Genomic DNA, 20,367 nt, shown 5'->3' with positions numbered 1-20,367 from the left:
GTCACTTGCTCATAGCAGACTAGATATACGTTTCACTCTGCGGAGACGCGTCTCAAATCATCCTCAGATCTGATTGTTACCGAGAAGACGTCGTACCGACTCTCCAAAGAAAAATGCCACCCGTGCGCTCGCGCAACTCGCGCAAACCACCCCCAGTGGGCTTCGACGACATCGAAGACACACTCCTCGAATACAGCAACAAGATGCGGGACGCACAGAACGCATCACACGAAGGCAAGAAGAAGCACGAGACGTTGTGGCCGATATTCCAGATCTCGCACGCCCGCTCCCGCTACATCTACGACCTGTACTACGAGCGCGAGGCCATCTCGAAGCAGCTGTACGATTGGCTGCTAAAGAACGGCTACGCAGACGCCAATCTGATTGCCAAGTGGAAGAAGCAAGGCTACGAGAAGCTGTGTTGTCTTCGCTGTGTGCAGACGAAAGAGACAAATTTCGCGGGGACGTGTATTTGTCGTGTGCCGAAGGCAGGGTTGAAGAGAGAGGATGGCGGCGGTGATGGTGCTGGAGCGGGCATTCAGTGTGTCAGTTGTGGGTGTAGAGGCTGTGCGAGCAGTGATTGATTGGGGGTCCAATTACAGGACTCTTTTTCGAGATGACTCGCTGGAAGGACGAGGTTCAGCGACCACGATGGCCGCGGTGCCACTATCCTATCGGCAATTCGATTATCATATTTTGAGCTCAATGAGCACGGAAACATCCATACCTACGACTCAAGGCAGTCAGCTTACGCCCTGAAGATATCAAGCAGCGTTACAACTCGCACAGCAATACAGCAATGCAGCAACCGCCACGGTCGGCAACACAGAACGAGACATGAGCTTGAAACGCCACCATCCCTTCCTGGAAATCCCACTCTCTCCAGTCAGCAGATACTCAATACAGTTTACAGAGCACGAAGACATGACGGTTCGGTAATTTCTTCGAGTTGCGACTCCCGGACCACCGATGTGGCCGCTAGGTAGCCTCTGCTTGAGCTTCCATCTGGACAGCAGTTACTAACTCGGTCGAGCGAGGAGGATAGACATATCTCTACACGGGTATCGACAGCGGCCGTCTCCCGGTACCTAGAACCTCCCAAGCAACCGAGTTGTGGTGGCTATGTGATCGACGAGGCCTAGGTCAATGGAGACACCGACGTCAATGTTCTCCGTTTGCTCCAGGCTTTGGCGACAAACCATCTACCGCGAATTAGATACCACTCACTGGCCACGTCCAAGATACAGGCTACCACCCCATGGCCGGGACCTGGGAAAGGTGATTAAGGGAACGAGCCTGGTCGTGGCCTTCAGCACAGAAACGATGAGTAATCAAATGAACCATGGTCAAGGTATTGTCAGCTAGATGAAAAGATCGCAGCTCTCCTGCTTTCCAGAAGCAGGCAGCACAATCATAGTTTTCTTTTAACTAAGATACCAAAAACAAAGGAAATCCATTTCAAAAGAGTGTTCGTAGTCTAGCCCATGCTCAGAAGGAAACCTGACAAACTTTCCAAAGAAGGCATCATCAATAACCGTTCTACCTTCCTTCGAACATGTCATTGCCATCCACCCATAGCTCATAAAGTCTTGTCTCATTTTGACCTCAATCAAAACTGGGTTAAATGCCTCCAATAAAGACATAAGTTCTCGCTACCATTCGCCGTGCTCCAATATTGGCCTCTTAGTATCTCAACCTCGAGAAGTAAGATCCAATTTCAAAACTCGTCTCAAATCATCCTCCAATTGCTGTGCACTGGGTTTGCTTCGGTGGCTCGATACCTGTGGTTGTGGTGAGTAAGGTTGACCAACAAAGGCGCCATATTGTCGCGTTGATCTAGGTGACTGTTTTCGTGCGGTCGATATTGGTGGCGTAACAGCGGAATCAGACGACAACTCAGCGTACTCTGGTTCACTCTGAGCGCCATAGACATTCCGCAAGCCAGAAGATGAAGGCCGATTTGGAGTTTGCATTGGCCCAGAAGCATAATGATAAGGAATGTGGGGAAATGGAGATTGGGGGTGATAGTCCTTGTGCTCTGGCACATAGAAAGGTGTAGATGGATTGGAATTAGGACGCCCCAAATGACTTCCCTGAAATGAATGGTTGCCCTGCGGGATTGGAGCTTTTGCGTTGAAGGGATTATGGGGATCGGGATGGAAACTGGTCATGGCATTTCCCTCGTTTCCGTTGGACTTCATCAGGAGTTTCTTCAGAGCCTCGGTCTTGGCCTTTCGTTCATCCTCATCCATGTTCTTGACACCTACTGAGGTCGACCTTGTTGATCTCAGTGCAGCCATGCGATCCTTGTAGGGAGTAGCAAATGAAGAACCATCCTCTCCAGCAACTGCGCCCCCATCCAATTCAAAAGGAAACATGGAATCGCCTTCCCTCGGGCCTGGAGACCTCGAAGCGGGACTGCCACTCGGCACAGAGAGGTTCCCTGCGAAGTTCGCAGGGCTCTCACCACGCGGAGTGGCCTTTGCCTTCCTGGCAGCATCGAAGAGAAAGTCGCAGGGAGTGGACTCGCGTTGAGTTTGTGGATCTTGGGGTGGTGTAGTCGAACTCGGAGTAGGAGGACTGGGTTCTTTGGATGACTGAAGTGGAACAAATCCAGCTGAGGGGAGCGATTTGGAATAAAAGCTGGGCATGGGCAAAGCAGACGCTGCTGGCGACTGTTGAAATGTTGAGCCAGCGTAGGCAGCCGGCTTGACTGGAGTCGCCTTGACCTTATCCGAATAGTGATTGTGGGGTTTGCCGCGGTCTGACAAGCTGCCATCGGCCTGATTCCTCATGTTCTGGGCGTGAGAGGGTCTGCGCGATTGACCTTTGGGGTTGGGTTTGTTATGATTGTTTGCCTTGGGCGGTGTGTTGTTGGTTTGTGGTGCAGAGACGGGTATGGCGGCGTCTTGGGGTTCAGATGCGCGCTGCTTCTTGCCTGATCGTCTCGAGGCTTTGGTTGGTTGTTGTGGAGCAGACATTGTGAGTTACATAAACAGGCTTGATAAATTGGCAGCCAGTGGACCTTGATAGAGATATGGAATGAACTTGCAGAACGCTCAGATGGCTCAATAGATTGACAAAAGACGACAAAGAGAGTGTATGTCTAATCTTGTTGGTCAGTGGAGAGGGAGTGCGAACAGGCTTGGATATTGTAATGGTGGTGATTGTGAGATGAGTCCGACAGGAGTGGTGATATATTGCATTGCTGTGGGTGAGAGGTAGAGGGGGTCGAGGTTCGGGAGGAGGGGTGAAATGTAGCCCAAGCTGTTGGTGAAGAAAGACAAGATAGTAGCTGAGTCAACAAAGCGTTGGCAAAGCGGAGCAAGAAGTACGGAGGATGATGTGAAGAGCGACTGAGTATTGATAGATGGTGTTGTGATGATGGGAAGGCAGTAAATGGGTAAAAGTGTTGGAGAGGTCGAGCAATCTAGTGATCCGTGTTGCAAGTGCAGGCTGTTTGTATGCGGGCCGGTGTGTTTGTATGCGAGAAGGGAGAGGATGAGTCGGCGAGAGTGACGCAGGTGCCATCGAGCGGATGCCAAGTGCTGGTGGCGGAACTGCAGGTGCCAGTGGCGAATGTCACAGCCTCGCCACATAATGGTGGTCACGTGCGACTCTGCCTGCGCAGCCTGAACCTCACTTTCCCCAACTTTCATTCACCATGTACCAGGGCTCTTCATTATTCATGAGCAATCAGTCTTAGTTTCTGTAGCATGCACTGGTTTGCGTGTTGCATCGTCACTTGATCCCGCGTCAAATTCTTTGTACCGTCCAACAGCGCTCGTCCACATTCACTTCGAATAGGCTTCATCTACTCACCAACCCCGCCTCCATTTACTCCTCACAAGATCCTCATCCGACATGGCTGACGTCGAGATGGCCGATGCCAGTGCGTCCACTGAAAAGCCCAAGTCAGTTGTCAAGTCCTCCAAGGGTGGTGCAGCGGAGGCCGGCGATAGCAAAAAGAGATTCGAAGTCAAGAAGGTACAACCCGACCCAGAACAATCCATGAATACAAGGCTCTAACATTTCGGACCTAGTGGAATGCCGTTGCCCTTTGGGCTTGGGATATCGTTGTCGACAACTGTGCCATCTGCCGGAATCACATTATGGATCTATGTAACTATCTCTCGTGCTTCAGTCTTCATCGTCCAATCTCGCTGACTATGATTCAAGGCATCGAGTGTCAAGCAAACCAAGGCGCTGCTATTACTGAAGAGTGCACGGTCGCCTGGGGAATCTGCAACGTAAGTCATGTACAGATCTACCATGCTGCCCGTCACTGATGTTCACAATAGCATGCCTTCCACTTCCATTGCATCTCGCGGTGGCTCAAAACCCGACAAGTCTGTCCTCTCGATAACCGAGACTGGGAGTTCCAAAAGTACGGTCGATAGATGAAGATAGACATTGGTGAGAAGGCTCAGATCATCGAGGCTACTGCCAACACGGGCAAGTCAAGTCCAAACACGGTGCTGCAGCGTCTCAAGAGATGAGCAAATCACATATCTGCAGTGAGACATCATCAGTTCATGATTGTCTGCAACATGTTTGGCAAATGCCAGTCTCCAAAGCTAGTCAGTGGTTTTGGGACCGAAAGCGGTATGTAGAAGCCGGTGGGGATGGCTGACACCAGGAGAAATGAGAAGACTTCCAAGAGCGCTGCAGATAGAGCTCTGATGATAATGAAATAAGCCAATCATCGCGCTTTGCCTCCAACCACGATTCCTCCGGACCGTAGTGCAGCAGTGGATCCCAGCCAGGGCTGAGGATGTTTGTTATAGAAAGGCCATGGCGGAACCACAATAAGCATGGCAAGCAAGGTGCCTATCAATCCAATCCACAGAGTCAAGTAAATATCTTGTTGGATATACCCAACCACAAGAGCGATTACCTAAGAATGTATTAGTTGAAAAGAAAAACATGCGCCTCCAGAGCGAGGCGTACCGAAGCAACAGTCAACAAAGTCGTGGAAATAAGTTCGGCGATTTGCTGGCCACTAAAGTCCTAATCGGAGAAAATACACCGGTTAGAAAGATAACCTCGGATTGAGGTTGGGTTGCACGCCTACTATTTGACCTTCGAAGAGATCCTGAAGTTGACTGATTATGGCATCCATCGTGGGGAACCAAGCTGGATTGGTGTTGAGCGGGATGAATTTAACGACCCTTGTGCCTGGAGAGTGCAAACAAACCCTGTCGGCGTAGTATGGGGTTCAAGAAGGCAGTGTTCCAGGGAAAGTAACCCATACAGCAAGAAGGAGCAGTTGATAGACCCAGGCAAGTTGATGGAGAGCCAGAACCCAAAAGGCACTGCAATAGGTGGCCTCGCCAGACGATTGGTGTGGTAGGAATGGAGCCTCAATCACGTGATCTTTGCCACCAAAGCTCTCTAATAGTCGCCCAGCAACTACATCCGTCAGCTCCATGCCCGCATCCATGCTAATTAGGAAGTTAGGAAAGCAGATGATAGAGGTCTACCGTATGGTGTATTATTGTGCCCTAGGAATCGGTGAGTGTAATATTCGTTCCTAGGTGCCTAGCCGACGTACTAGCTCACAACAAACGCTTCGAATATCCTGGGAGGCCGTGCCAAGGAAGTTTCCCTTCCTCGACATGTATCTAGCCTCCAGACAAGGGCATGGCACGAAAGAGGGGCGCGAGTTACAATACTATATATATATTTACTTATCGACTGGAGCGCTCTCATGCGTTGCAAACTTCACAGGACATAAAACTCTGTTGACGGCAAAGCGCGTGTTATCCAGACGTGGCCGGAAACATACTTCTCCTTTAATTTGTTATTTCACATGGCACACCAGTTGTTGACAAAATTACCAGAACCATAGCAAAGGGAATTTTCGTGGATGACTCCGGCCACGAACATTTCCCCGTGATATGCATCAAGACTGTGAAAAGAGGCTGAAATAGATAGGGTGAGACCATGGAAGTCGGAGATGGCACACAATCGAGTGCTGCTCGCATCCAATACTCCAGCCCAGCAGATTCTTGACACGCCGTCATAATTATGAGAATCACTACAGCAAGGATGCCCTGTTGCCCAGAGATGGGTTAGGGTGGGAGTATTTCGTATGCTCGCGAGCATTGGGGTTAGAGAGTAGCAGGGTGAACTCTCAACCGGCATTATTGTGTACGTCTTTGCTTGTACGGTCACCGAATAAACTATGGGCAGTCCAAGTTGATGCTTTACTCACCCATATATTGAATCGCTACCACTCGAGCACGGCTCGTCAATGTTCTGAGTGGTTTCGCTTGCTTCATAAGCCTGGGAATGATGCCTGGCTCTGCTGAAGCACGCTTAGACTTTTTCTGATCTATGGTCGAATGAGGCTTGACGTAACTTGAGATTGTGGGGAAGAACCGAGGGTTAAACCGAACTTGGTAATTGCCGGACCTCTTGCCACCCCCCGCTTGTCGATGGCCCCAAAGTTCTTCCCGCCTTTTGGAGCGCATTAGGGTCGAAGGAAACGAGCCATCGTCGAGTTTGACCATTTCCCCAGAGGGGCTGGACTGTCTAGGTGGTATGTGTCTGCAATTCAGTGTTTACGGATTCTTCGAAGATAGAATATACCTGGAGCTGGACAATGTCGTTCGACATGAATATCCACGTTGAGCGACACACTTCGCGCCTCGAGCGAGCCCCTCGCACCAGTCGAGCCTGTTCGCTCTGCCATGCTCGGAAGGTCAAATGTGACATTAGTCCAAGCAAGTCACAGTGCTCAAACTGCCAGCGTGATGGTATAGTTTGTGAACAAAGGCCACGACAACGAAAGACACATCCTCCCAAAGCGAAGGTTCCACCTTGGAAGAGCCCTGTGAGCAGCCCAAATGTCGCTATTGAACATGCTCAGAATCAGATCCTGGCGTCCATGACCAATCTTCGCACAATGCATCAGGTAGCAGCATCACAAAATGAAAGTGAAATGCACCACGAGATAGAGGTATCTCAACAACCGCAGCGCCCTTTAGTGACTGGCACCCAAGGCGAGACCAACCAACATCAGAATCATTCGCCTTCAGGGAAATCAATTTCCAGTACTTGTAGCAGCTACGAGTGCGGTTACATGCAACGCTCAACGTACATTGCCCCAGATGATTTGAGGGCGGAAGACGGTTCGGAGATTAACTATCCTGCGCCTCCTCAGTCTGAAACCACTCACAAGATAGCTATACTCCAAAACGCTTTCAAACTCCCCCCACGCGCAGTACGGGAGTCACTGTTTGAGAATTTCTGGACGCACTGCTATGTCTGGGACCCGATTATCGATCGATCGCAGATTATTGGCAAAGATCTGGAGAACTTATCGCCTCTCTTGCTTCAAACCATCTTTCTGGCGGGAAGTCGTATCGCATCGCCGTCTCAGCCTCGCCTTTTCGCCACCTCGGAGGATTATTATACGCGAGCAAAGACACTATTTTGGCTCGATTATGAAAAGGATCCAATGAATCTCCTAATTGCCTCTTCCTTGATGCATTGGTGGAATCCGCATGGGCCAGAACGAGTATCTACCAATACCAGTAGCTTTTGGTGTCGAATCACTGTCAGCTTGGCTCAGCAAATGGGTCTCCACCGTAGCGCAAAGGTCGTCCCAAATGAATCTCTGCGACGCCGGATATGGTGGTCCATCGTGGTCAGTACGCTCCCTTCCACTTATCGTGCTGTCTTTTCATATCTCGACACGTCCTGAACTATTATAGGCCCGCGACTGCCTAATTAGCGTCGCTCATGGACGGCCGCAGGCCATTAGCATTGAGGAATCTGATATCCCTCGACCTACTCTGGAGGACTTCCCGGAAGTGCCATCAGTAGGAGCATTTTTTGTTGCCTATGTCGAATTGTCTCTGATCATGGGACGGTTCACTCGACATGAGATCCAAAAGTCATCCTCCAAAGATCTGAACACTGCAATCGAAGACGCACTATATCGCTGGACGAGAAATCTTCCTGAGCATCTCCAGCTATCCAATCGCAGCACCAACGGCTCAAACTCATCATTATGTCAATCTGTGAAATCTTATACCCTGGAAAGTCGGCAACTGAATGTTCTATACTTCACGACCATCATTCTCATTTACCGCTCTAAGAGTCTCGATGGCCCTTTCCCTACAGCAGCTGTTATGGCAGCTTCTACGGTGGCGGGAATCATTGAAGACTTTGTCGCTCGTGACGAAGTGCGAACTCTGGGACCATGCTTCAGCTTCCACATCCTAACCGCTTCGATCGCCTTACTTTCATGTTATCCGTACCCTCAGCTATGGGTACTCGCCCAGGAAGATCTCAAGGCTTTGGCACAGGGTCAAGAAGAACTGCAAAAGAGATGGCCAACAGTGCTTGGCAGCATCGCAAGTTTCGAGCGCATGCTCAAGTACTGTATCGCAACACAGAAAAAAGTGACTGGGACACCGCAAAGCTCTCTAACTCCATACCAGGCCGTATTTTTTGATACAATCGATGTAACATTATGCCGGCTATACCGTCCTCTGACATTGAAGCTCGATGACGCAAGTCTGTCCCCGACTTACTTTGACATGAATAGTCAGGCACTTGTTCAGACTCTGAGAGGTGAAAACCAATTGCCTTCAATGGCGTCGATATACAGTCACGGCGATCTCATCGACCGGGCGACCTTTCTAGGCCACGAACAGCCTGTAGATTTATTGGGAACAGACCAGATGTTTCCAGAGGACACATTGATTTCGAACGGGGCTATGGGAGATTGGCTATTCTGGGAACTACCAAATCTTACTGGAGCATAATGGCCTGTTGTGGCGCCTTGGGTTGTGCAAGTGTGCTCATAGATGCAGTCGAGTCATTTAGCGCGTACCATTGTTCAAGATCTCATTCCGTTGGCGAGGTGATGCAAAGTTGTATTGTCTCAAGTTTCCATCCCAAAGCCATAAGAGTAGACTGAGTTTCGTAAGGTTTTTTTCTGCTTTAGCCCTGGCCAAAAGCTTTCGCGAGGAAGGTCAAATTGTCGTTGGACCATTGCGTAGGCTCGTTGCCTAACCACCGAGGCATCTCCCTGAGCAATCCGTCTTCGAATTCCCAGGCCTTGGCCTCTTCCACGTAGATACTTTTCCCATTGAGAAAGTCTGAAACCATTACGGACGCAATTTGTTCAGCAACGGCCACGGATGACTGATGATGTGATGGAAGGTTTGACCTGGCCGGGACAGTTCGATCTTTGAACAAGGTAATCATTCCGCTAGCAGCCGTCATGGGCGTGTCGGTCATTCCAGGGCACACAGCGTTAACGCGTACGCCATCGCGTGCAAATATTGTTGTCCTCATTGCTCGCATCAGGCCTAAAATGGCTTGCTTGGAGGTCTGGTAGAGGAACATGCCTGGCGCGTCACGGAAGCCGGTGACACTAGACAAAAGAGTCAGACTGTATCCGTTGTTCACACTATCGCTACCACCTTGCCGATCCTTGGTGATGGTGCTAATGCTTTGTCGCAAGAATGGCAATGATATCCTCGCGAATGCGCACGCAGCGATAAAGTTGACATCCAAAGCCTGCGTGTTACCCTGATCTTCGCCCACGCTTTCAATAGTCAAGGCGGGATCGAAATACGATGCTTTCGGATTGTCGACAACACCAGCACAAAAGACGGCATGGTTGACCCGGCCATGTTTCCCCCAAGCAAGGCGGAACAGAGCATAGATGTCACCGTAGCTGCACACGTTGCACAGCAGGAATTCCAAGTCACCACTTCCGCTCTGACTCCGGACTTTTGCAGACTCCAAAGACTTCACGAGCGCTTCACCCATATCGCGATTGACATCACCGAAGATGACGTGAGCTCCGTGATGATAGGCGACAGTCACTAGAGCCGCACCTATACCGCTGGAGCCGCCGGTGACCACGATTACGCTGTCTTTGAGCCTGTGAAATCTGGTCTTGTCGGGAAATTCGGGATATTGCGACATGATTCCGAGATGTCTTCTCTCACCTGTATCTTCTGATAGTGAGGCTTTCACGGTTGAGTTGGCGGGATCGAGGTTTTATGATGATTTTCGTGATATGATAACTTTTACGCCACATGAAGGGAGGCTGCACCGCGTGAAGAACATCTGCATCAAGGGCCGATAGACCCTTAACTTCTTCAAGTTCTGAGTGGTTTCACGATTAGGCCATGATCTTGATCAAGTAGGAAGCGCTGGAAGCTCGGCTGTCGGTGGTTTCTTAAGTTCTCAGTCTAATAGTGCCTCAACGCGCGTGCCAAACAGTCAAGACCGATAATACATGGATCCAAAGTTGCTCGGCAAACACGTAATCTTACAAAAACACGCTGGGATATGTGTTATCAGCACTTGGATGGTTCTATGTCATCGGCAATGCCGGAAGTTCCCCCATAGGTGGGCCTTATCTAAGTTAAATATCTGTCCTCGATGCTGAGGCTGAATAGTCTGGTATCTTTGAGCTCCAGATACACATGCATAGATTACAATCAAGCTAGCAGGTAGCCCCCACTGGAGTGAATGACGGTGCCATCTACGAAAGTATCCCGCATACAGTAGAGATAAGACTCTGATACATCCTCCGGGGTGCCGATTGTTCTGGTCATGGTTGAGCTCTTATACCTTTCCAGAAGAGGTTGAAGCACATCATCAGGAAATCCATCGAATAGTTCTGTCTTGGTCGGCCCAGGACAGATGCAATTCACTCTAATAGGCCTCAAATCAACGGCGAGAGCACGCGTGATGCCTTCAACTCCAGAGCCCCAACCAGCCATCAGTACTCGTCCTGCCACCGGTTTGATATTGTTCACACCGCTGGTCAAAGTGATCGATGACTGGGCACTGACCGTAATATAGTCCAATGCAAGCTTGCCGATGATTATTGGTACATAGAATCGCAAGATACCATGTTCGGTAATCATCTTCGTGTCTGTGACTGTGAGGGGGACCGATCCCACCTTGTTGCCTGCTGTGTAGACGACATGATCCAGCTTGTGTCGCCGCCCCTCGGTGACATGCTCAAACAGTGCTATCAAGTTACTCTCAAGTTCTTCCAAATTATCAAGCTCACAGCGATAGCCCTGTGCCTTGGTTTCAGCTCTGTACAGGACTTTATTCTCAGCAGCGTTCAACCTCGAGATGGCCGCATCTATCTTGCTTTGGCTCGAGCTTGATACGAAGATTTTCCCACCAAACTCCTTGACAGCTTCTGCGACCGCTAACCCGATGCCTGAGGTACCTCCGAGAACCAGCACGCGCTTTGCAGTGAGTTTGGAAGCGTAGCCTGAACTTTTGTTTTCGCTCATCATGGACTTTATTGCAGCGCGCTGCTGTCAGACGATGTCAATGCTGAGAGACTTCCCTTATAGAATCATGCTTGTGGTATTGTAGCCTGGAGGATCAAGCACAACATGGTGGTGCGGACCCCTCAAGTTGTCGGCACACGGAGTTAAATCATTGCGAAGGTCGTTATATGCCTGATGAATGCGACAATGACAGCTTCTAATGGCCCTAGACACCGAAAAACGCCGAGCAGAGCCCATCCCCGATGAAGCATTAGCCGGCAAAATTTCAGGTGATGTACGATTTCTGGGAAGAGTCCCTGGTCTCCCCAATATAGTCGATGTGCAGAGACAGAAACACTACGAACTTTCTTCAACTCTAGGCAACGTCTGTGAGCGGAGCAGGCATCCTTTTCGCCACTGAATTCATTACTACAGCCTTCAGCAATGCGTTAACATAAGGACGTGCTTTGCTCATCTTCTGCGCCTAAAGACTGTTCGGCTCGCTTTGCGGCTGCTGGGAACAATTTCCATGAGTTATCTCGTACCGTCCACTGCTTAACATGAGCTTCTGCTTCCACTGCCGCGACATCTTCGAGGTTCTCGTCCATGGTTTTCCACGACGAACACGGAACTCCACAGTCGGCGCCGTAGATGCAATGATCCCATCCCACCATCTTCGCCGCCGGTCGTAGTCCAGTCTTTGCTGTCGCTGCAGTGTCCACGTAGAGATTGGACAATTGCGATTCAATGTCGTGTTTTGCTAGCTTCTCTGGATTGGGGACCCAAGGTTCGGCGCCCAGGAGACTCAAGCGACCCGATAGGACAGGCAATGCACCACCGCAATGTGCAAAGATGAATTTGATGTTGCGATACCTTCGAAACACCCCTTTGTACAGCATATCAGTGGCAACTCGGCAAGTATCAAAAGCCACATCGATTAAAGCCGAAGGTTTACCGTACTCCCCAGGTAGGTATGCATTGGGATGGACGTGAAGTATAGCACCTCGGGCGTTCAGGCGTTCAAAGACCGGGGCCAATCGATCGTCCGAGAGTGGCACCCCACAGTACTGAGTATTCACCGCATACCCATCTGGCCTGGGCTCATCGTAATTATCTCCGTGCTCAATCTCTCGGAGACATGCCTCTGTGTCGTCGGTGGGTAAAGCAAGAAGGTGACCGAATCGAGTCGGATAGCGCTGAACGATCTTGTGGGCGTAATCGTTGCCTTCACGTAGCTTCTCGTGACTGCTAGCAACGTAGCTGAGTAGTGCCATTGCCACGCCCGCGTGATCATTATATTCTAAGATGCACTCCGGTGACCATTGCAACTGCGAGGCATCCTCTACGAGAAAATGTGCCGCTCGCAGTTGTTGTACCAACTGTAATGCCAGATCATTCGATATTCCTGGGAAAAAATGGCAATGAACATCGAGATATCCTTTCGGAGCCATGTCTAAAAGGAAGCATATTGTGCTTAAGGAAGCTTCTGCGACATACTCAGGTTACATATATGAATATGTACTGAGTCAGAGCTATCCATCATATCTGACCATCGGGATTACCGGGAATTACGTTAAGTCCAAGCTTGTCCACCGGGCTTGCGCAACTTAGGAGATGGCACTATTTCATAGGATCCTGGAAAGCTTCACAAGTGTTCTCGGTATTTTCCGATTTTTGACTCGCGCCAGAATCCGGGGCGTCCACACGACTCCCAACCAACGCCAGTTTCTCAATGGGAGCGAAAGGTGCTCCGAGGTCATATCATGTGAGTGCGACTTCGTAGTAGCCTGAACAATAAGACCTCTGAATCTCGTCACAATGCATGGCTCATCTAGCTCATGAGTGTGACTAGAATTTCCACAAGCCTTACAAAGTATGAATTGAGCAAATAGTGGGTAGCATATGTCAACGGCTAAGGATTTCCAGACCTATTACGATAGCCACTCTTCAATCATGTAAACCACGACAATAAAATAGGTGGCTGATAATAATTGAGTTGCGCACATCAATGAGCATTGAATTGGCTTGCATGGCGCTCATTACCCAAGGCTTCGTCCTACGTTGAGCCCTCCAAAAAACTATCTATTACATTTCCCATGGCTAAGGGGTCTTCAATCACGCTCCAGTGTCCTACGTTCGATATAACTTCAACCCTCGCGTTTGGCAACTCTTCACAAAGACTTTGACAGGCCCCCACTGGACTGACTTTGTCTTCGTCACCGGCAACAATTAATGTAGGCATAGTGAGCTTGCGCAAGTCAAGCTCCAGGTCCGACGCACTTCCCAACGCCGTACAAGCCTTCGCATAACCTTCTGGATCTTGGCCCATCAAAATTGCTCTGACGGCGCTATATGCCGAAAGATTCGTAGTTTTGGTTCTTTGGGAGGTCCCATTACTTGCCACTTGTTCAGTACAAGCTCGCATACCTTCAGCTCGCACTGTGGCAGCTCGCCTTCTTTGACCTCCTGCGGCTGCAGGAGGAATAGGGTACCGTGCAGGGCCTATCAAGATCATCTTTTGAACTAGGCTCGGGTATTGACTTGCAAATAACGTTGCGGTTAAGGTCCCCATGGAGTGGGCTACCAGCACTGAAGGTTCGTTCTTGAAACAGCGAAAAAGTGCTGCCAGATCATTTGCATAACTCTGAATAGTTATGACTGACCGAGCGGTCGTAGGGGATAGGCCATGACCTTCAATATCGTAGCGTATACATCTTGCGGTCTGGCAGGCACGAGAAGATTTCATCAGAGGTTCGAAGAATTCAGTCGAGCCACCAAGACCATGCACAAATATCAATTGCGTCAACCCATCACCGGAAACTTCGACGTTGAGAAGTTTGGAACCAATCTTGGTCAACCCGGACGTCCCCGGAGTCCGATTGATATTGAACGTCGGCAGCACGGAGCATAGATCTCGTGTGCGCCATGACTTTGTTGCAGGATTCCTGACAGCCACTTGATTCCTCAATGTGCCCAGTCCTGAAGCGGTAATCTCAATCACGTCACCCGGCTTAAGATATGTAGGCGGAGTTTGACCAAATCCAACGCCTGCTGGCGTACCTGTGGCGAGGACATCTCCCAACCGAATCGTTTGTCCCTTGGATATAGTCGCGATCAAGCGTGCGACTGAGAAAATGAGCCCATCCATTGTGGCATCCTGTCTCTTCTCACCATTCACGTACGTTTGGATACGTACTTCATCGGGGAGATGAGAGGCAGGAACCGCAATAGGTCCCATAGGACAGTATGTGTCCCCAGATTTACCTAAGAAAAATTGCTTGTGATCTCGTTGTTCTTCGCGGGCCGTAACATCGTTGATGATTGTGTAACCCCAAACATAGGACATAGCGTCCTTTTCACTGATGTGTCGACCAGACTTACCGATAATAACACCGATCTCACCTTCGTAGTCAAGTGTTTCTGTGAATTCTGGGTCAAGTTCGATATCGGAGCCAGAAGAGATAATACTTGTGCTTCGTTTCGTAAATATGACCGGATGAGACGGATGAGCTGTCTTGTCGCTTGAGTCATAGCCACTATCATGAAACTCTCTAGCGTGCTCGACATAGTTCTTCCCAACCGCAAGAATATCTCGTCCACTGATCGGAGGAAGCAGCGTAGTCGACATTAGCGAGATTGGTGGACTTTCAGTCAGAGCCTCGCCATCTAGCTCAATCGCCTGGATTATTGTCTCAAGAGGAGCTCCCGAGGGCATATTCAACGGAGTAATGAGCAAAGTAAAGAAGTCCAACCTGCCGACTCGATCGTTCCCAGTCGAGTCGGTGTAGGCAACCAAGTTTGCTGGAGTTGAACTCGATGAAAAAGAGGTGGCCAAACTCATTCGAGACCTGCGAGTTTCTCGTTCAGCGGAGGTCATAAAATCATTCTGAACCGTCTTGTGAATCTTTCCGTTGATCATGACCAGTTGAAGCTTGCTGTGGTCCTGCAGAATGCTGATATTCTTCAACGGGTCGCCATCGATCAGGATGCAATCGGCAAAGTATCCAGGTTTGATTTGACCAAGTTCATGCTCTCGCATAAAGAGTTTTGCCACCCCAGCGGTTGCGGCAAGGAGTGACTCCATGGGAGTGAAACCTAGGAAATTCACAAAATGCTCCAGGTCCCGTGCATATGTTCCATGTGGAGTCCAGGCGAAGCCATAGTCACCTCCACTAATGATCGAGTATCAGCAATCCTTTTAGAGAGGCAAATAGAATGGATACTATACTCACGGCAATACTGTGATGCCACGTTGATGCATCTCGCTCAGGACCCTTTTAGCGTTTGCAAACTCTCGCTCGTAACCGTCTCTTTCCTCATCAGACATTTTGTAACCGTAAGACTCAGATTCGTACAGCGTCGCGTACAGCCAGTTAATTGCAGGTACCACCATATGTTTTGTCTTGTTCTGTTCCAACATGTCCATGCCCTCCTCATCCGTCCAACTAGCATGAAATATAATATCGATGCCATGTCTCACACACATCTTGACACTATCTCGGGCTCTGAAATAATCAGTTAGGTCGATAACTCTGCTGACTATTGGCGTCAATACACTTACCGGGCATGGGCACAAAGTCTTATTCCACGAGAGTGGGCCACTTCCACACAAACTTGCGTCTCTTCATCACTGTAGTAGCATTTCTCGGACGACAATGGCTCACATATTTCTTCTCCCGACATTGTTAATTTGACCGTGTCAGCACCGATATCAATATGCCGATTGACGGCCATACGCATCTCATCGGGGCCATCCGCAATCACCGCCAGGCCATTCTGACCAACAGCATCCTGAGGGTGTGTAATCTCCTTGCAATTGGCAAGATACCGAGGCCCAGGGGCCTTGCCATCATATATCGCATCTCGAATTACTACATCTAGTCGATCTTGAGCAGACGCAGCCCCGAAGCACCTATGTGGAGTCGTCAGTAGGATGGTCTAGTTGGGCTATCTGCGGCTACTGATGTATTTCACTTACATTGTATAACCGCTGTCGATTGCAGTTCTTGCAGACCTTGCGGTCAACAACATATGTTCCTCAACTCCCAGCCCAGCAAGGGCTGGAATGTCACCGGAATTCCAAGTCAGGTGGGTGTGTGCATCTCCTAGACCACTCATTAAAGTCCTGCCATGGCCATGCAGCACTTTGACCATGGGGTCTTGAATCAAATGTTCGATATTGCGAACTTGTCCAACCTGGGCAAATCGATCCCCTTTCACAAGAACATCGCCAAGATAGGGGGCTACGCCCGTCGAGTCAAATATCTGGACGTCGAGGATTAGGATAATTGAATCAGATGGAGTGCCTGAGAAAGATTCGAGATTAGAATGCGAGTTGTGATCTCCATGCTAAGACTTGAGCGAACCTTTGATTTGATAGTCTTTGGGTTTCAGTGCTGAATCAAAATGAACATCCTCCCAAGGTTTTCTAGGACTCTGAATGTCGCTTGCGATGGAACTTTTGACACCCTGGGTCACTTGGGCACGAGATGACTCTTGGGCAGCTAGGGGCATCTTGCTCGCCAGTACGTTCTGTGCAAAGACTTCTCCCTCCATGGCTAAATTTTTAAAGCACCGATGGAAGCCTACACTTGCGACTGCGATAGTCATACTCTTTAAGGGATCTATATCAAGCACGTCGGATTTCGAAGTAATACTCCTGGTATGCTAGCACATCTCATTGTTCATCACAATGCCTGTAGACCCACTTCGGACAATCAGAGCCTATCGTTCACTTTCCCTTGCAGTGTATAGAGCCGAATGTATTGTGGTCGGCTTTTGCCAATTCAGAGAACTCCGAGGCGCGTATCACTCTTCCGGATCTGGTGGAAAACTATCAGTAAGATCGGGTACTTCGACGATGGTGGAGCCTGATTCCGAACCAGGTAAAATGTTTTTATTTCTTGTTCTATTGTATCTAGCTGCGGAAACACCAGCAGTTGATTCATCAAAGATAGATCACATATTATTTTCAAGCATTCCCGAAGTCTCATCCATGATTAATAGTACTGCAGACATGCTCGATCGAGTGGTCGCCTTGATACCTCGCTCAGACCACCCATTGTAGGCCAAGCCGGCCCAAGAAGTAGAATGTGGCAAAGAAGTGAAATTGGATGGGGCTCCCATGTCTACTCTGATGATTGGTTCGATTCTTGCAGCCGACATCTGAAGATTTCCGAACTTGTGATGGGTAACGCGCTTCATCACCCTTCAGCTTTCTGATGGAAGCATCGTGGAGAAGCAGAGCTCATTATGAGGTACACTGAATAAAACAGCTCGTCGCCTATCTAGAGACTCCAGGGAGAAGCCAGTTTGGTATGACATAGCCGATCACTCAGTACGGGGAGACCGACAAGAGTCGGAGAACTGAGGCCAGTGTGTAGTCAGGTCACACAGGCTCTATACCGTAGCAGCTCGACATTTTAGTGGTCACGCTTCATCTCTGTGCTGTCCTGGGTCAACTTGAGAATTAGAGAACATGAATGTTTTCAAGCTAGTTGTTATCGGGACTTGCCCCTCGGAAACTTCGTGAAATTAACACACTTTGAACATCAGCAACACCACAAACCAATTCGAGTCGTTCAGTCAAGAAAAATGAGCTCCGGTTTCATTGCGAAATGTGGTGGCTACACTGCTAAAGGCTTGAAAACAATATCGCAAAAGTTGCCCTTTGGCATCAACACCCAATTATCGATCATATCCATCGTGTCATCCTTCATGTTGGGGCCCAGAGACAATTCCCAGCCTAGTGAAAGCGCGGCCAGAACGGCCTTGAGTTCCAGAGTAGCGAGGTGTAGGCCAGGACACATTCGCGATCCTTTCGACCAGGGCAGACTGGCGTCTTTCATTTCCCTAGTTCCACCATTGGCCCACCGCTCTGGTTTGAACGTGTCCGGGTCTGGGAAAATAGTTGGATCATGATGAGTTGTGTATGCCTGGATTCCGACAGTTGTCTATCACAGTATAGTTAGTGCTCGAGCAAATTTCAAGGACATTGATATAGGCGAGGAACATACACCTGCAGGAACGAAATACTCTCCTAGCATATCTCCCCCAATGGGTACAACACGAGGAATACTTCCAACAGCGGGCCCATGGAGCCTGAGACCTTCCAACACGATTCCTTCTAAAAGTGGCAGAAACTTTAGGTCGGAATACTTGGGCACATGTTTGTCCTGATAGCCTAGTATGGCTTGTTTGAGTTCGTCCCGTAATTGAACTTGCAGAGTCGGCATCTTGGCCAGTTCCCAACAGAGATAAGTCAGGACAGTAGCTGTTGTGTCAGTCCCAGCGACAAGAATACTGCCGATCTCTAAAGCAATCTGTTCGTCAGATAGTGGGGGAAGCACCTTGTCTCCGTGAATGATCTTTGTCAGGGCATCTTGGCGGCCCGAGTTACGCCCATGCCTTTCAAGATAATCCTTAAAAGACGATCGGCCTAGGTTGTAAATCTTGGTTTGGGCGCCTAAGAAGTGTTGCCATCGTGCCCATGGAATCCACGATGTCAGAGGGATTAGCCACGGAATCTGCCATTTTAGGCCTGCAAGGACGAAGTAAGAGTCGACGCTGTCCATGTATTCATGATCGCGTTTATCTAGGGTTTCGAAAGAGGCGCCCATGAACAAGGAAGAAACAATGTCCAGGGTGAGGCATCTAAACCACATGTAAACGTCCATCGCAGTACCTTGTTGGTCCTCGATTTTGCTCAGGAACTTTTCGATTTGTTCTGCCACTAGATGCTCTCCCTGAAGTATAGTAGACTCACTAAATGCATGAGCCATCAGCTTTTTACGGTCTCGGTGCAGACTCCGGTCGCGGAGAGTGAACAACACTGGCTCTCCATAGTCATCGAAACCAGTGTAGAAAGAGGTTTTGAGGTACGACGCCTTAAAACCATAAATCTTCTTGATCAATGCCGGGTCGGAGAATAGTAGCTCATCTGGGGCAACACGAACAACTGGCCCGAACTTCTGATGCATATTATGCAGTGTTGCAGTCTTGTGACCAGTGAACCCCTGATATTCAAGCCATTTGCTTGTAAACTTGGCTACAAATGGGCCAGGGACTTTCCGAAGAGGGTGTAGAAAGATGTTATAGGTAGCCTAGATAGCACTCATCATTCTTTCGTGTTCTCTTTTCCAAAACGAAATGCTCACCTTGCCTATGTACCACAACATGAGTGTTGCAAAAGCCCCAGCAAGGCCACGGCCCCAGGTTACATGTTCCGCTCCGACCATACCAATAGGTCCATACGCTATTTTGGCCATTGTTGGTGCTGTCAAGACATAAATTTTCGGTTCGCCGTCGATGGTCGATGAAGGACAGCTTGATGTTCCACAAATTCCCAGGCGCCGGTTGCCATAAAAGCATGAAGGCAAGGCACAGAGAGCCAAGGGGTCTTTCGGCCATTGCCCTGATTCGGGGGAGTGGGTCAAAGTTGCGGTCTATCAGATAATCTCACAGACCTATGTAGGGCAGAACTTAGAAGAGATTGAAACTTCACCCTACTGCTTGTGAAGCTCGGTATATGCTGTTCCTGGTTAGTACTATTGCACTTGTGAGAAATTCCGACCCGTGGTCGGACTACTAGGTACAGTGTCGGCGGTCCGAGTGCCAAGTCGCCAGATACGCAACAACTTCCGAGCTTACGAGACACGATGGCAGGGACCCTCCTATGGTAGCTCAACATGCTCGGCTATCTCATGGGGGCCTGGGAGCTTCCCAGACTCCAATCCTCCCTGGGGCCCCGGTCCAAACATCTGAAGAATATGGGGTTGTATAGCTCTAGACCGAGAGGACTCGGAGATGGCATGGGCTGAACGCAGATATAAGACTGCAATTTTCCTATCAGGATGAGGCTGTTACAACCCACCACATAGCATTCTCCCATAGATCTTGACCTAAAGATCATCGATCGATTCATCTCTCCCTTGCCCATCACAATGAGGTTCCGTACCTTACGCGAGTTGGGTCACCAGGAAAGGGAGATAACACTCATTGATACCAATCGCACTCGACTCGAAGAAGCACAACACCACCGCCACAAAGGGGCAGATATCATTCTTGTTCCACATCCTTCGACCGATGTCAATGACCC

At 49.4% G+C, this 20,367-nt stretch overlaps 8 protein-coding genes across 8 annotated transcripts; 2 read left to right on the top strand and 6 right to left on the bottom strand.

Moving 5' to 3' along the window:
- Positions 1-113: 113 nt before the first annotated feature.
- Positions 114-584, top strand: LTR84_002919 (uncharacterized protein; the record flags this gene model as incomplete). Its single annotated transcript, XM_064846519.1, has 1 exon — positions 114-584. One exon carries the CDS (start codon positions 114-116, stop codon positions 582-584), a length of 471 nt encoding a protein of 156 aa, XP_064706129.1.
- A 1,107-nt stretch (positions 585-1,691) lies between these two features.
- On the bottom strand, positions 1,692-2,981 carry LTR84_002918 (uncharacterized protein; the record flags this gene model as incomplete). The annotated part of the gene is made up of 1 exon (XM_064846518.1): positions 1,692-2,981. The coding sequence occupies one exon, from the start codon at positions 2,979-2,981 to the stop codon at positions 1,692-1,694; it is 1,290 nt and encodes a 429-aa protein (XP_064706128.1).
- Positions 2,982-6,619: 3,638 nt separating this feature from the next.
- Positions 6,620-8,780, top strand: LTR84_002917 (uncharacterized protein; the record flags this gene model as incomplete). The annotated part of the gene is made up of 2 exons (XM_064846517.1): positions 6,620-7,654; positions 7,722-8,780. The coding sequence occupies 2 exons, from the start codon at positions 6,620-6,622 to the stop codon at positions 8,778-8,780; spliced, it is 2,094 nt and encodes a 697-aa protein (XP_064706127.1).
- Positions 8,781-8,958: 178 nt separating this feature from the next.
- LTR84_002916 (uncharacterized protein) lies at positions 8,959-9,954 on the bottom strand (the record flags this gene model as incomplete). The annotated part of the gene is made up of 1 exon (XM_064846516.1): positions 8,959-9,954. The coding sequence occupies one exon, from the start codon at positions 9,952-9,954 to the stop codon at positions 8,959-8,961; it is 996 nt and encodes a 331-aa protein (XP_064706126.1).
- Positions 9,955-10,475: 521 nt separating this feature from the next.
- Positions 10,476-11,291, bottom strand: LTR84_002915 (uncharacterized protein; the record flags this gene model as incomplete). Its single annotated transcript, XM_064846515.1, has 1 exon — positions 10,476-11,291. One exon carries the CDS (start codon positions 11,289-11,291, stop codon positions 10,476-10,478), a length of 816 nt encoding a protein of 271 aa, XP_064706125.1.
- Positions 11,292-11,719: 428 nt separating this feature from the next.
- LTR84_002914 (uncharacterized protein) lies at positions 11,720-12,721 on the bottom strand (the record flags this gene model as incomplete). Its single annotated transcript, XM_064846514.1, has 1 exon — positions 11,720-12,721. The coding sequence occupies one exon, from the start codon at positions 12,719-12,721 to the stop codon at positions 11,720-11,722; it is 1,002 nt and encodes a 333-aa protein (XP_064706124.1).
- A 605-nt stretch (positions 12,722-13,326) lies between these two features.
- On the bottom strand, positions 13,327-16,826 carry LTR84_002913 (uncharacterized protein; the record flags this gene model as incomplete). Its single annotated transcript, XM_064846513.1, has 5 exons — positions 13,327-15,442; positions 15,503-15,715; positions 15,832-16,182; positions 16,249-16,576; positions 16,637-16,826. 5 exons carry the CDS (start codon positions 16,824-16,826, stop codon positions 13,327-13,329), a joined length of 3,198 nt encoding a protein of 1,065 aa, XP_064706123.1.
- A 1,070-nt stretch (positions 16,827-17,896) lies between these two features.
- LTR84_002912 (uncharacterized protein) lies at positions 17,897-19,537 on the bottom strand (the record flags this gene model as incomplete). The annotated part of the gene is made up of 3 exons (XM_064846512.1): positions 17,897-18,223; positions 18,287-19,372; positions 19,427-19,537. The coding sequence occupies 3 exons, from the start codon at positions 19,535-19,537 to the stop codon at positions 17,897-17,899; spliced, it is 1,524 nt and encodes a 507-aa protein (XP_064706122.1).
- Positions 19,538-20,367: the final 830 nt, after the last annotated feature.

The sequence above is a fragment of the Exophiala bonariae genome (assembly GCF_035927105.1).
Source record: "Exophiala bonariae strain CCFEE 5792 chromosome Unknown scaffold_14, whole genome shotgun sequence".
NCBI classification, from domain to species: Eukaryota; Fungi; Ascomycota; class Eurotiomycetes; order Chaetothyriales; family Herpotrichiellaceae; genus Exophiala; species Exophiala bonariae.
The sequence above is the reverse complement of the archived record's forward strand: the minus strand, read 5'-3'. Positions and strand labels throughout refer to the sequence as shown.